We start from the raw sequence: 14,524 nt of genomic DNA on the forward strand, positions 1-14,524 counted from the left end.
TATGGTCCTATTTTAGATCACTAGTTAGCTGCTCTGCTGCTATCCAATTTCGGCGCTATTCTCTTTGAAAAACAACGACAAACGTAGAAAATCCCACTCGTCGTTTAAGGATATATGTTCTGTCATGACAGCACTTGTTATATGTCATCTACTGAAATACATTATAAAAGAAAAAATGGACAGAAAGTTGAGTCGACATAGTTTGGATTAAAGTTTTTCGTTTGGGGGCAGTCCACCGTCCAATTTCAAGAGGAAAAAACCTGTTCAAATTACAACTTGTCACACCTCTGGCTTTGCTATCTGCCAGTTGTTATCATATTAATTGGTGGTATGGCTGTCCAACGGGATGGGACGTCCCGTCCCGTCCCGCGTCCCGTCCCGCGTCCCGTCCCGTCCCGTCCCACTTAATTTTAAACGGGATGGCCCCATGTTAAACGGGACACGGGATGGGACGGGATGGCCATTTCGTCCCGTTTATCCCGTCCCATTTCGTCCCGTTTCGTCCCGTCCCGTCCCGTCTATCCCGTCCCGTCTGTCCCGTCCCGTCCCGTCCCGCCTGTCCCGTCCCGTCCCGTGTCCCTTTTTTTTTAAATTATAGCCGTTGCCCAACGGCCAAAACGGCCATATTTGGCCCCCACTCCCACCAAAACACCCCCTACCCCCAAACTTTTAATATAATCCTTAAGTTTATTAAATTACACTTTAGCCCTATTTTCTACTATAAATACCCCAATCCTTCTTCATTTCTTCCCACAAAAATAAATTATTCTCTCTCAAATCCTTTTCATTCTATCTATATTATTCTCTCAATTTTTTCGCAATCAAGTGATAAGTTTTAAGTATTTGGACAAATATTTGGAGCAACTTTCAAGCTTCAAATTAATTTATCAAGTATTTGGAGCAATAGTTTGGGCAATTTCTTCAAGTTTCAATATTTAATCACGGTGCACTCGTTCCATCTCCTAATTTTAATATATATTTTTTGCGCATTATTTTAGTGCTTAATTTTTGTGTTTACTTTACGTGTTCTATTTTCGTATTTCATTTGTGTTTTTAATTTTTGTATTAACTTTTTAAATTTAATTTCGTATTTAAATTATGGCACCTAAAAATGTATTTGGCGTATTTAAAAAAACTAGTAAAAAAAGTAGTAAAGGTGAAAGTAGTAGTAATCCTAATCCTAGTCCTAATCCTAGCCCTTCTCCTATAATTAGAAAACATATAGATGAAATGACTCATGTTGATGAAAGTTTATTTTCCCAACCCCCCGCATGTTATAATATTAATTTCGGAGAACAACTAGATCATGAAACTTTACAAAGACAATTTGGCAAGGATATTTTTATTGAGGACGAAGAAAATGAGGATGAAGAAAATGAGGAAGAAGAATTAGATGAAACACCCACTAGTCCCGTAACACAAGCTCCAACTCATAGTCAATCTCGATCTGGAGCTTTACCCCCTGTACCTCCTGTAAGGGGTAAGCCTAAGGGTGAACGTCCCAAAACATTACTTGTATGAAAATTTTTTAAACATGATAAAGTCAATCAACGTGCTACATGTAAAATATGTAAGCAACGATTTGTGCACACCAAAAGTGGTGGGACGGGGGGCTTATCTAGGCACTTAGGTAGGGACCACAAAGCTTTATGGATACAAGCTAAAATAGAAGCCGGACAAATACCGGATCCTATCACTGGTACTAGCACTCCTAGTATATCTGGCGGGGGTTCTAATTTTTTACAACAACAGCTTGACCCTGCTTCTGGTACGATTTTACGCTCATATAACAAAGATAGAGATCGTGAGAACTTAGCAAAAATGGTAGCTGTATGTGGCTTACCTTTTACCTTTCCTTCTCACCCTGCTTTTGTTCATTATATACAAGAAACTTATAATTCTTCTTTTCAAGATTTTCCTAAGACTACAGTTAGAAATGATGTTTTTAAATTTCAAACCGAATATCTTCAGTATATTCGTTGTGTATTTTTTCACTTAGATTGTAAAGTGTCCATCACATCTGATATAGGTCGTAGTCCTAATGGTTGTGATTATTTAACTGTTACATGTCATTGGGTTGATCATCACTTGAACATGCAAAAACGTATTATTGGTTATAAATTTGTTGATTCAAAACACACTGGAGCATATATTGCAACTACTGTTCTACAAATACTTGATTTTTATGGACTCATTGATAAAGTTTTAACTATCACCTTAGATAATACTTCTGCTAACACAACTGCAGCAACTAGTTTAAGAACTAGATTTTGTCCAATTAATCCGATAATTTTTCATGTTAGATATGCATGTCATATTTTTACTTGGTTGTAAAAGATGGTATTAATTTATTTTCTGATGCTTGTAGTAAAGTACAACATGCTTGCGGCTATATTTTTTGGGCTAATAAAGCGAGTAGAATTCGTGAATTTGCTCAACAATGTGCTAGTGCTAACCTTCCATATAGAAAAGTTCCAAAAGATGTTTGTACCAGGTGGAATTCTACTTATGAAATGCTTAAAGTTGCTTATGATTAGCGGGTGCCTATATAAAAGGTATTTAATATGCATAATGGTATTCCCGCTGATCAAATTGTTGATTCTGATTGAGATCAGATCAAAGAGCTTACTAAATTTTTAGAAAAATTTTATTATGCTACAAAATAATTTTTTGGTATATATTATCCTACTATTACACAAATATTATGGTATATTTGTGAAATTTCTGTTGTATTTGGTAAGTATAAAACTAATCCAACTTATGCACCGGCCATTAATGAAATGATTGCAAAATTTAAAAAGTATTTTCCATATTCCCCAAGTTTATTTAATTTCTACTATACTTAACCCATCTTTAAAATTAAGAGGTGCAAAGGGACTTGTTCATAAAATTTATGAGAATTTAGCAATTCAAGAAAATGAACAACCATCTCTCGAAGAATGCCAAGCAAACATATATTCTTATGTTAGATCAATATTTGATAAATATAAATCTATGGAAACAACAGGTGGTGAAACTGCTCCTTCTACTTCTAAGTCTAGAGTAGAAGTTCTATGGGAAGATATGGATGATATAACAGGTTTTGATTCCTCTATTGATGATGAACTTGATTCTTATCTTAATCAAGGATTGGAAAGTATTAAAGACGAAGAAGGCAACGAACAACTTTTGGCATGGTGGAGGGAGCGTGGCAAGGCTTTTCCAACACTTTCCATAATGACCCGAGATATCCTAGCTATTCAAGCATCATCAGTAGCATGGGAGAATGCTTTTAGCGCGGCAAGATTTCAAATCGGAGATCATAGACATTCATTAGCGGAGGACAGCCTAGAAATTTCCGTATTATTCAGAGATTGGATTAATTCAGAAAGAAGAAATCTTGGTTTTGAAAAATTAACCACTAGGGAAGAAGAAGAATACAATGAGATACTTAGAGCTGGGAGCGATGACGGAATGGAACTCATGGAATATCAATCAACATTGCCAATTCCAGAACAATGTCCGAGAGAAATTATAGATAAGTTACAACGAAGTTATATAGGAGCTTACAAATATTAGTATGATAATTTTTTATTGGCTACTAAGAGGCCTAGTTCAAAGTTCAAAGTTCAAACAGAACCCTTCCTAGAAGGTGGCTGCATAGATTAGGTGCTCTTCAAAAGAATTATATTTGTATGTGAGATTTGAAAGTTCTATTAATAAAATAAAAGGCTCTAAGCGTTGAATTTGTTTTATGAATTCTCTTACACTCGAAATTATATTAAATAAATTATAACTCTATTATATATTTATAATTGCTAGAATATTTTATTACAAGTCTTTTGTTTTAATATTTTATAATTCTTTACTTAGTTTTCTAATTTTTGTTTAATTTTTAAATTTATTGAATAAGTCAAAAAACTAGATGTTGCAAACTTTAAAAACTTAGTCATTGCCAAAAGAATATCCGTTGTCAAACTCAATGCTTAAATAATTTTTTTTAAAATGGCACTTAAGGCCCGCGAATCCGTCCCGTCCCGTCCCATCTCGTTTGTTAGCGGGATGGGATGGGCCTACCGTCCGTCCCGTCCCGTTTGTTAGCGGGACGGGATGGGCCTACCGTTTCATCCCGTTTGTCCAGTCCCATTTCGTTCCATCCCGCCACCGTCCCGGCTAAATGTCATCCCGTCCCGTCCCGTTAATTTTGTCCCGTCCCGTCCTGTCCCGTCCCGTTGGACAGCCATAATTGGTGGTAATTGAAGTTGTTGTATTGTTGTGTAAAGTTTGTGATGAGCTTTTACTACGAGCTCATTGTTTTGAAAAAGACACAATAAATTATATGCACGCAATAGTAAAATGTATTTACACAGACAGATTACTAAAACAATAGTTGCATGTAACTGTAAGTATAAACTTTAATTCATATCACGATCTTGAACATAACAATCTTACATATAATTATTATAGAAAACATACCTAAATCATAAGTCATTATCACGAAGCAGAAACGTTGATTGGAATTGGTTTCTCGTCCCTTAACCTACCTTTCGTTACCGCCGACTTTAGTGATGGAAGAAAAAAAATAAAATACGATAACCCTAAGGGAGATGACCAATTTATAGAGGTTCTCACTTAATCCGGTACGTCCATCAAGTAACCGATCGGACGGATGAGATTTAATTATTAATTATGGACCTTAAACTTATTGGGCCACACACGTAGGAAAACGTACATTCTCCCACTTGGCCCAATAATCAAATAGTATTAATATTTAATAATATAAATATTAGTTGCGCATAAACAAATCTCTTATATAATGTCCATCATAAATACCATAATACGATAAACTACTAAATGTGAGTTATGGCGGTTATATATAATTTGTCTACATACTCCCTTCCATATACTACAACATTAGCAACTCATCGTACTAGGTCCATAAGCTATAAAATATTATGGTACACAATAGTGTCTCATTGAAACTTATCCTCTAATATCTCAAAACAATAATGTGTACACTATTATGAGAAACAGAAAATCATTAATATATATCAGAAATATATAAATGAGCTCAAAGTGTCAAAACATCATAAATACATCAATCATATATACAGCCAAGATCCATTCTATGTACATGTACTTTAAATATCTTTGGTTGTAAACCTTTCGTTAACAGATCTGCAATCATGAGATGTGTTCTAATATTCTCAAGTGACACTCTTTGTTTCTGAACTTCCTCCTCGACGGTAAAGTACTTTAATTCCATATGTTTGGCACATTTGGAGTACTTATCATTCTCGGAGAAGAATACTGCTGCGGAATTATCACAGTAAATTTTCAGCGGCTTGGTAATGGTGTCGACAACCCCAAGTCCTGAAATGAAGTTTCGCAGCCATAATGCATGAATTGTGGCTTCAAAACATGCCACAAATTCTGCCTCTATCGTGGATGTAGCAATGACAGACTGTTTGGCACTCTTCCATGATATTTCTCCTTCAGCTAATTGGAACATATAACCAAATGTGGACTTTCTAATGTCAATACATCCAGCGAAATCTGAATCCGAGTATCCAACAACTTCCAAATGCTTGGATCTCCTATACATGAGCATGTAATCCTTCGTTCCTTTCAGGTACCTCAAAACTTTCTTTGCAGCTTTCCAGTGATTAATTCCTGGGTTACTCTGATATCTTCCTAGCATTCCAACACAAAACTAATATCCGGTCTTGTTCAAGTCTGAGCATACATCAGACTACCAACAATAGAAGAGTAAGAAATTGTTTCCATTTTTTTTCGTTCTACATCATTCTTAGGGCATTGCATGAGACTAAATTTGTCCCTTTTTTGAATTGGAACAATTCATGCTGAACAGTTGTTCATATTAAATCTCTCTAGCACTCTTTCGATATATCCTTTCTGAGACAATCCCAATAATCCTCGTGAGATTTTACGGAATATTTCTATTCCTATCACATAGGATACCTCACGCATATCTTTCATTTCAAAATTCTTAAAGAGAAAATCTTTAGTCTCACGCAATATGCCTAAATCATTAGCAGCAAGTAGAATATCATCAACATATAGGACTAAAAATATAAACTTGCTCCCACTGATCTTTTGGTATATACACCGATCAACGGTATTTTTCACAAATCCAAAAGATGTTATGGTATCATTAAACTTTATATACCATTGTCGTGAGGCTTGTTGAAGTCCATATATTGATTTGTTCAGTTTACACACCATTTGACCTTTTCTTTTAGTTTGGAAACCCTCTAGTTGGTTCATATAAACTTCCTCCTCGAGATCTCCATTAAGAAAGGCAGTTTTCACATCCATTTGGTGTAACTCTAAATCATAATGAGCCACCAAAGCCATAATAATTCTAAACGAGACTTTCTTTGAGACCGGTGAAAAGGTCTCTTTATAATCAATGCCTTCTTTTTGAGTATAACCCTTGGCAACAAGTCTGACTTTATATCGTTCAATATTGCCATTTGAATCGCGTTTGGTCTTAAAGACCCATCTACACCCGATTCTTTTATAACTTTCCAACAATTCAACGAGATCCTAGACTTTATTGTAGTCCATGAATTTTAACTCTTCCTTCATGGAATCAATCCATTTTCAGACTCATTACTTTCTATAGCATGTGAAAATGAAACCGGATCTTTATTAAAACCAATGTCAAAATAGGAATTCAGAACATTTTTCAATTTTTCGTGCGCTAATGTGACGAGCGCAAAACACAACACGAAATTGATGCTCGCTAGCCAAAGATAGGTATAGTTCAATTATCATCTCCACAAGGATTGGATTTAAACAATGCTCTAGTAATTTCTGGTTTAACTGCTATTCACGATGATCAAAACTTGATTTGGATTGATTAAGAACTACGATTAACTACAAAAGTTAAGCAATTGACAATTGACTACAAGGAATTAGATATTAGCAGAGTTGGTTTCTTATCAATGTGAGGAATAAGGGTCATGACAGGATAGGTGCAAGACAACTATTAGGGATTTAACTCTAGTTCAATGCACTCTAATGTTCTAATGATTCTCACGAATTCACTCGATCATTAGTTCAAACGTGTAGTCAAGACTCCTTTCTCGATTAAATCTTAACTCTACGAGGTGAACTAATATAAGCACTGTGAAAGTATGCAAGCATGCGTTAATGGATTAGTCTTTAGGAAAACGTCTCTTGAATATTCTCCTAACTTGATTTAATAAAAAATTCAACGAGATCTTTCAATTACTTAGGAGAATCAATGTATTAAACCAAACAAAATAATGCAAAAATAATCACTAAAATATTCCTCTTTCGATTAAATAAACCGGTGAATAAAGTTGCAACAATTCAAAACTCCATAAACGAATTCAAGTAAGAACTAGAGTTAAAATCCGCAAATATTTATCAAAATACCATATTCGTCAAACCCTAAAGCGAACTACTCCATAATCATGGAGGAAGTCATCATAAATATAAATAAAGAATAAGGAAGCATCAATCTAATGTTACAATCCAAACTCCAGTATTGAATTGATGGAAATATGACTAAATCCTGATTCTTGTAGCCTCCAATGCTCTCCCAAAGCTTCCAAGGACAAAAGTCCCTTCAAAAATGCGTTTCCAGTGTATTTATACCAAGCAGGAACGAACACGGACAAAACTACCCTCTTTGTGCCGAAGTGGAAAAACCTACAAATATTTTACACTTCATGCGTCGCACAGTGCTACGCAGGATATGTCGCATTAGTGCAATTTGCTCGGTTGTAAACTCTCTGAACTTAGCTTGTTTGACAAAATTTTGTACTAATGCCTCGCACTATGCCACGCGCTATGCGTAGCATTAGTGTATTTTTTTGTCAAACCCAAAAACTTCAAATCTCTGAACTTCTCAAACTTTTGACGAAATTCTGTACTAATGCGACGCTTAATTCCACACCTAATGCGACACACTAGTACATTTTTCTCTAGCCCTTGCTCTTTCTTCGAACTTTCGTATGCAACGACGGTCCACGATCCCGATTTAATTCCTTGGGCTTTTACTCAGACTTCAAAGCTCCAAATTATTCGATTTAGCTCCATAACATCTTCTTAACTCAGAATCATCTCCTACAAAGCATAAACCACGTAATAAGTGCAAATCACCATCATATAAGCTCAAACACGCTCAAAGTGCAGTAATTAGAGTGCAAAATGCGGCTAAAACACGTGATTCTAGCCTACCATCAACACCCCGCACTTAAACCAGTGCTCATCCTCGAGCAATCAAACTACACTTCACATAGAAATGACCTTCTCATAAAACAACTTCCCTAATGCATCATACCAAGAATATTTAAAACAAACTAAGTACCATATCATAATACCCTAGCCTCAACACTCGACTCAAAGCACCACACATTTTTCACAACCTGCTCACTTAATCTAACACAGAGGTCAAAGACTTTACCTTATATTCGCAAATCATGTGCCTTCACACAAACAATAGAGAGTAGTTCTACACAATAAAATTCACGAACAAATAGGAACTCTGGATAGACAGAATTAACTCACTCTCAGAAATAAAATTTATGCGCCACAGAGAATGTATCAAAGTCTTTACCGTAGTGTAATACTCTACTAATTGAGCTAATTCAGTCAAAGATCAAGTAGGACTTTATTTTGGTTGTAATGTAGACTGCGGGACGGGTAGGATACATTTGGATATAGTGACTACACCTCCCTAAGCACTTTAATATTTATAATTTCACAATTTAAAACCACACTTGTGTTGAACCACATCCTAACCTTCACATCATATTAACACCAAGATCTTAATTTCTTTAAGCACAAACAAAGCAAGATTTACCACTAGCAAGGAATAATTTTCTTTATAACATATACAAACACAAACATTTTTTTTCTTTTTCTAGATTCTGATTTTCTCTTCTTCTTTTTTCAATTCCCTACAAGTGGCACAATTTTTTCACATAGTGCACCTTTCTCCTTCTTAATAGTTCCACTCAAAAACCTGATCATACCTTTACTTAGCTTTTACAAGCTTATAACAAATTCAAGTGCTCAAGAGAGGTAAAAGATTCAAACAGATAGTCAATTCAAATAATAGGGGCCAGACTTGTAGTGTGGTTGCCAAAGAAATAGGATTACAGGCTCAAAGGGGCTAACTATGATACACATTAGTTAGGTGGGTAAAAGCATATATCTGGCTCACAAAGAAACGCCTCTATCAATTCCTAGACAGAACAAAACTATTATTTCGCTTTGCAAACACACGGGGCAAGTTCGAGACATCAACTGACATGCACATGCACACAAATCACTTAGAACCGGATTTATCCCGACTCTTTAGTCAAAGAAATTAAGCTGAGTCACAATCAAACAATTTAAGATGCCTATCCATGAGTCAAGAACTGATCCTAGGCATCACAACTAAAGAACTCACTACTCTCAAGGCATAACAAAGTCAAGAAAAGTCATCTCCACTTAATACCATATCATAGGACTTCACTATTCTTAATAAAAGAAAAATTAACTACACCCGGTTCAAGCAAAACCCTTGGAAAAGAACTGCAACATAAAGAAAAACCAAGGGGAAATTGTTACACTACCTAAGAAAAACAAAATATGTTTTTCTTCTTCGACTTTTATCCCTCAAGAAGAAAGTCGAGGAACTCCATCGTCGGGAAAAGTCAAACTTTTTTTTTCAAAAGAAACGAAAACAAACACAAATGTACATATTTACATCACCCACCCTACATTTTAAATTGTGAAATGTCCACATGACACAAAAATAACAAGCAAGGGGTAAAAGAAACTTCCCTTATTCATCTAGTTGGGGTCTAAATCTAAGTCAGGATCTCCTTTGCATGCCCGACCCAATGCACACATCCATGCTGAGAGCTTCTTTTCGGCCTTCTCTAGGTACATTCTACACTTATTAGTTTTACTCTCTCCAAGTTGCTCCTTTCGGGACCCCCTTTCTCCTTCCATCTTGAAGATCGGCCTTTCCTCTCTCACTCTAAGCATGAGCTGCCTTTCCTGAATATCCAGAATTGCTCTACCCGTAGCCAAGAAGGGTCTTCCTAAAATCTGAGGGATATCCCAATTCTCCTCCATGTTCACCACAATGAAGTCCACAGGGAACACAAATTTGTCCACCCCAACTAGCACATCTTCCATTAATCCTTCAGGTATGATTGTGGTATGATCCGTTAGCTGCAAGGACACAAGTATCGACCTGATTTCTCCATTATCTCCCTCTAATTTCCTGAAAATAGACAAAGGCATAAGATTAATAGAAGCAATTGAATCACACAAATAATTTTTAAATTTAGTGCTTCCTAACGAGCAAGGTATAGTAAAATTCCTTGGATTTTCACATTTTTTAGGGAGCTTATTTTGCAGAATGGCACTACAATGCTCTGTGAGCTTGACAACCGATGTCTCTTCCACTTTTTGCTTTTTGGATAATACCTCCTTCAAGAATTTAGCATAAGATGGCATCTGTGAAAGCACCTCCATGAAAGGTATATTCACATGCACCTGCTTGAGCACTAATAGAAAGCGCCCGAATTGTTTGTCCAACTCCTCTCTTCTATGCTTCTGCGGGAAAGGTAGAGCAGACATATATTTACCCTCTCTTCTTCTTCTTCTTCTTCTTCTTCTTCTTCTTCTTCTTCTTGCTCTACCCTCACTTCATTCTTAAATTAATTTCTTGTAAACTCACTCTTCTCTGCTACCAACGGATCTTGCAATACTTTGTCATTCCTCAACAACACTGCATTTATTATTTCCTTTGGATTTCTTTCGGTATCCGTAGGGAGGGTTCCTGGAGACCTCTCAGACGACAGACTAGCAATCTGCCCCACTTGCCTCTCTAAGTTTCGAATAGATGCACCATGAGTTTCCAATCTCTCATCCGTTTTAATAATGAAAGCTTTCATTAGATCTTCCATGCTATACTGATTAGACTGTAGAGGCTGGTATTGCTGCCTCTGCTGATTCTGAAATCCTGGAGCTCCTTGTCCCTGGGGTCTCAGATATTCTGCTGGCATGAGTTCATGCTACCACATGGTAAACTCCAAGAAAAGCCTGGGTGCCTCTGTCCCATAGAGTTAAAATTATTACCACTATGATAGTTGCCTCTGTCAAAGCTTCCCAAAACATTTACCACTTAATCTGGAAAATCCCATACCACCGGAACAAAATCAATGGCAGGAGTCTCTGCACTAACATCTCTCACAAAAGTCAAATAGGATAGACAACCCTTCTCAACCACCCACTGAGCCTTCAAGTATGAAATCACTCTACCGGGAACATAGTCTATAGAACCGCTCCACTCAACCCTCGGCAGCCCCGGCATCGCCAACGTCACAGTCTTAGCATGATAATCTAGAACAACATGACATGGAGATAACTAATCCATACCCAATATCATATCAAAATTGACCATACTAAGCAGCAAAAGATCCACTCGGCTCTCCAGACCCCCAATGGTCACCACGCATGACCGATATATGCGGTCCACAATAATAGTATCAACCAAAAGAGTAGATACATGAACAGATGAAACTAAAGACTCATGGGGCATATCCAAAAAATGAGCAAAATACGAGAAAACGCATGAATACGTGGAACCAGGGTCAAATAATATAGAGGCTTCTCTGTGAAAAACTGAGACAATACCTATAATTACAACATATGAAGCAATAGCATTTGTTTTGGCAGGGAGGGCATAGAAACGTGCCTGGCCACCCCCTGATCTGCCTCCCCTTCTCAGGCGACCCCTAGCTGACTAAGCTCCACCCCTAGCTGGCTGAGCTCCACCCTTGGCTGGCTGGGCGGGTGATGGAGAAATTGGTGCTGGTGCCATCGGCAGAGTACTCCGCTATGGAGTCCCACCCAATAACCTAGGGCAATCTCTCATAATGTGACCAAAATATCTGCACTCAAAACAACCCCTCCTCTAACGAAACTGCTGCTCCTGATGCCCAAAAGAACTGCCCGAGGATGTCTGAGTGAATGGGGCATGATGAGAAATCTATGCTGGTAGTGCACTGAATGATGACTGGCCCTGCTAATGACTGTGAGAACCATGGCCAGATGACGCACCACGGTGAAGTGGCCGAGCTAACTGAGCATGTCTGAAATGACGACCTCTACCGTGCTGGAACTGAACCCCAGAAGGAGCACCGCTGAATCCACCCTGACCACAAGGCCTCTTGGCCTCCCTCTCAACCCTCTCCTAATCGCGAACCATCTCAATCTGCCAAGCAATGTTGACAACCTCATCAAAGGTAGCACCAAACACCCTCTCTCTCTGATCATAAGCAATCGTAGCTGAAAAATGAGACCATCGAAAAACCTCATGATCCTCTCCTTATCTGTGGGAACCAACCAGATAGCATGACGGGCCAACTTCGAGAATCACATCTCATACTGCGTCACAGACATATCACCTTGGCGAAGCTGCTCAAACTGTCTACGCAGCTCCTTTCTGCGGAACTGAGGCACGAACGTTTCCAAAAGACCACGAAGAACTGCTTCCAAGTAAGGGGTGCTGCGCCAACAGGCCTACACCTCTCGTAAGTCTCCCACCATCTAAGTGCAGCCCCAGAAAACTGAAAGGTAGTGAATGAGACCCCACAAGTCTCCAGAATACCAGCTGTACAGAGTATCCTCTGACACATGTCCAAGAAGTCCTGGGCATCCTCTCTCTCTGTGCCACTAAAAGGTGGAGGCTGGAGTCTCCCAAACCTCTCCAACCTACGATGATCAACCTCAGGCATAGCAGGAACCACATAATCTTGAGCAGCTGCAACCGGCTGGGCTGGTGGTGCTCCCGGTGTCTGGAATCCCTATACCACCTGCTCTGGTGTGCGGGCAGCGGGAGATTGAGCACCTCCCCCAGCCTGAGAAATGGCTGCTGCGGTTGGAATAGAGACCGCCTGAGCAAGACTGGTACACTCGGTCAGAATCTGAGCTAAGGACTCCTGAAGGCCTGGAATCACAATAGGCACATATGGTGCCTGAGCTGGTGCATCAATAACTGGAATCTGGTCTTAATCTGGGACAACTAGTGGATCTGCAGGTACTACCCCAGCTGTTGTGCGGGCTGCACCTCTGCCTCTACCATGGCCTCTACCGCGGCCTCAGCCTCTCGCGGCCATGGCTGGTGGAACTGGTGGCTAGCCCTCCTGACCGGTAGCACGAGTCCTCACTATCGGTTAGAGAATGAAACAACAAGTGTTTAGTTACCAGAATAGACAGATTCGCACGACAAGAATCCAAGAATGTAAAATTTTCCTAAGGGTTCTGCAGCCTCTCGAAGATAAGTACAGACATCTCCGTACCGATCCGCAAGACTCTACTAACCCGCTCATGACTCTTGAGACCTATGTAACCTAGGCTCTGATACTAACTTGTCACGACCCGAAACCTAACGTGTCATGATGGCGCCTATCGGTGGTACTAGGCAAGACGACCTTCCAAAAAATACTTCCAAACGAAATATAAAAGAAAGTAAATCTTTCCATATCAGGAATGTTTTCATAAAATCAAAGTTAAACTCAAATTGGAAACGAAGTGCAGAAAACGAGCCCCAAACATCGGGGTGTCACCAAGTCATGAGCGTCTAAGTATATAAAACTATTACAACTAATGTCTAAATATCATTACAAATGGAAAGAAATATGGAAGGAGTAATAAGGTCTTGTAGACGCTGGCAGCTACCTTGCAGTCTATGAAACTCAAACAGGCCTGGAATCAACAGTCTCCATGCGCAGACACTCCTGGATCTGCACATGTAGTGCAGGGTGTAGTATGAGTACAACCAACTCAGTAAGTAACAACAATAAATAAGGAATTGAGAAGTAGTGACGAGCTATACAGAACAATTCAGTTGATAATTTTCACAGTTAAGAGTAAACATGAGTATAAGATCAGTTGCATAATTACCAATTCCTGCGAGACAATTATCAGCTAAATGCAGCAACAAAGTGAAATAGATGAAACCTCACAGACACTGGCACTCGAACCCTCAATAACTCGACACTCAACTCTCATCCCTCAATGCACACGCTCAATAGGTACTTTCATACACTGGGGGTGTTCAGACTCATGAGGGGCTCCTACAGCCCAAGCGCTATAATCCGCGCGGATAACTCACGTGCTGCACGAACAACTCACGTGCTATAATATCATATCAAGGCCCGTACGGACAACTGACGTGCCATCATATCACATCAGAATACGCAAAGATAACTCACGTGATAAGGTACAATACCTCACAAACATGCCCTCAGCCTCACTCAGTCATGAACCTCTCTACTCTCATAGCTCTCAATAAAGAAAGGGAAAATAGGTAGTGCAATTTTTGATATCGGGGTCGTTTTTCGATTCTGAAAGTTAGAGTAGGTCCGTAATATTTATTATGACTTGTGTGTAAAATTTGAGGTCAATCGGATGTGATTTAATAGGTTTCGGCATCGGTTGTAGAATTTTGAAGTTTCAAGTTCTTTAAGTTTGAATTGGA

General features: G+C 38.7%; 2 protein-coding genes across 2 annotated transcripts; both read right to left on the reverse strand.

Annotated features, from left to right (window-relative positions):
- Positions 1 to 5,077: 5,077 nt before the first annotated feature.
- Positions 5,078 to 5,680, reverse strand: LOC142179892 (secreted RxLR effector protein 161-like). The gene has a single exon (XM_075250782.1). It carries the CDS (start codon positions 5,678 to 5,680, stop codon positions 5,078 to 5,080), a length of 603 nt encoding a protein of 200 aa, XP_075106883.1.
- Positions 5,681 to 9,819: 4,139 nt separating this feature from the next.
- LOC107795212 (uncharacterized) lies at positions 9,820 to 10,617 on the reverse strand. Its single transcript, XM_075250783.1, has one exon. It carries the CDS (start codon positions 10,615 to 10,617, stop codon positions 9,820 to 9,822), a length of 798 nt encoding a protein of 265 aa, XP_075106884.1.
- Positions 10,618 to 14,524: the final 3,907 nt, after the last annotated feature.

This window comes from Nicotiana tabacum, chromosome 4 (genome assembly GCF_000715075.1).
Source record: "Nicotiana tabacum cultivar K326 chromosome 4, ASM71507v2, whole genome shotgun sequence".
Taxonomy (NCBI): domain Eukaryota; kingdom Viridiplantae; phylum Streptophyta; class Magnoliopsida; order Solanales; family Solanaceae; genus Nicotiana; species Nicotiana tabacum.

Bases quoted from the DNA above. Each gene is read 5' to 3' on its own strand.
- LOC142179892 (XM_075250782.1), bottom strand. From the start codon at position 5,680: ATGCTAGGAAGATATCAGAGTAACCCAGGAATTAATCACTGGAAAGCT.
- LOC107795212 (XM_075250783.1), bottom strand. From the start codon at position 10,617: ATGTCTGCTCTACCTTTCCCGCAGAAGCATAGAAGAGAGGAGTTGGAC.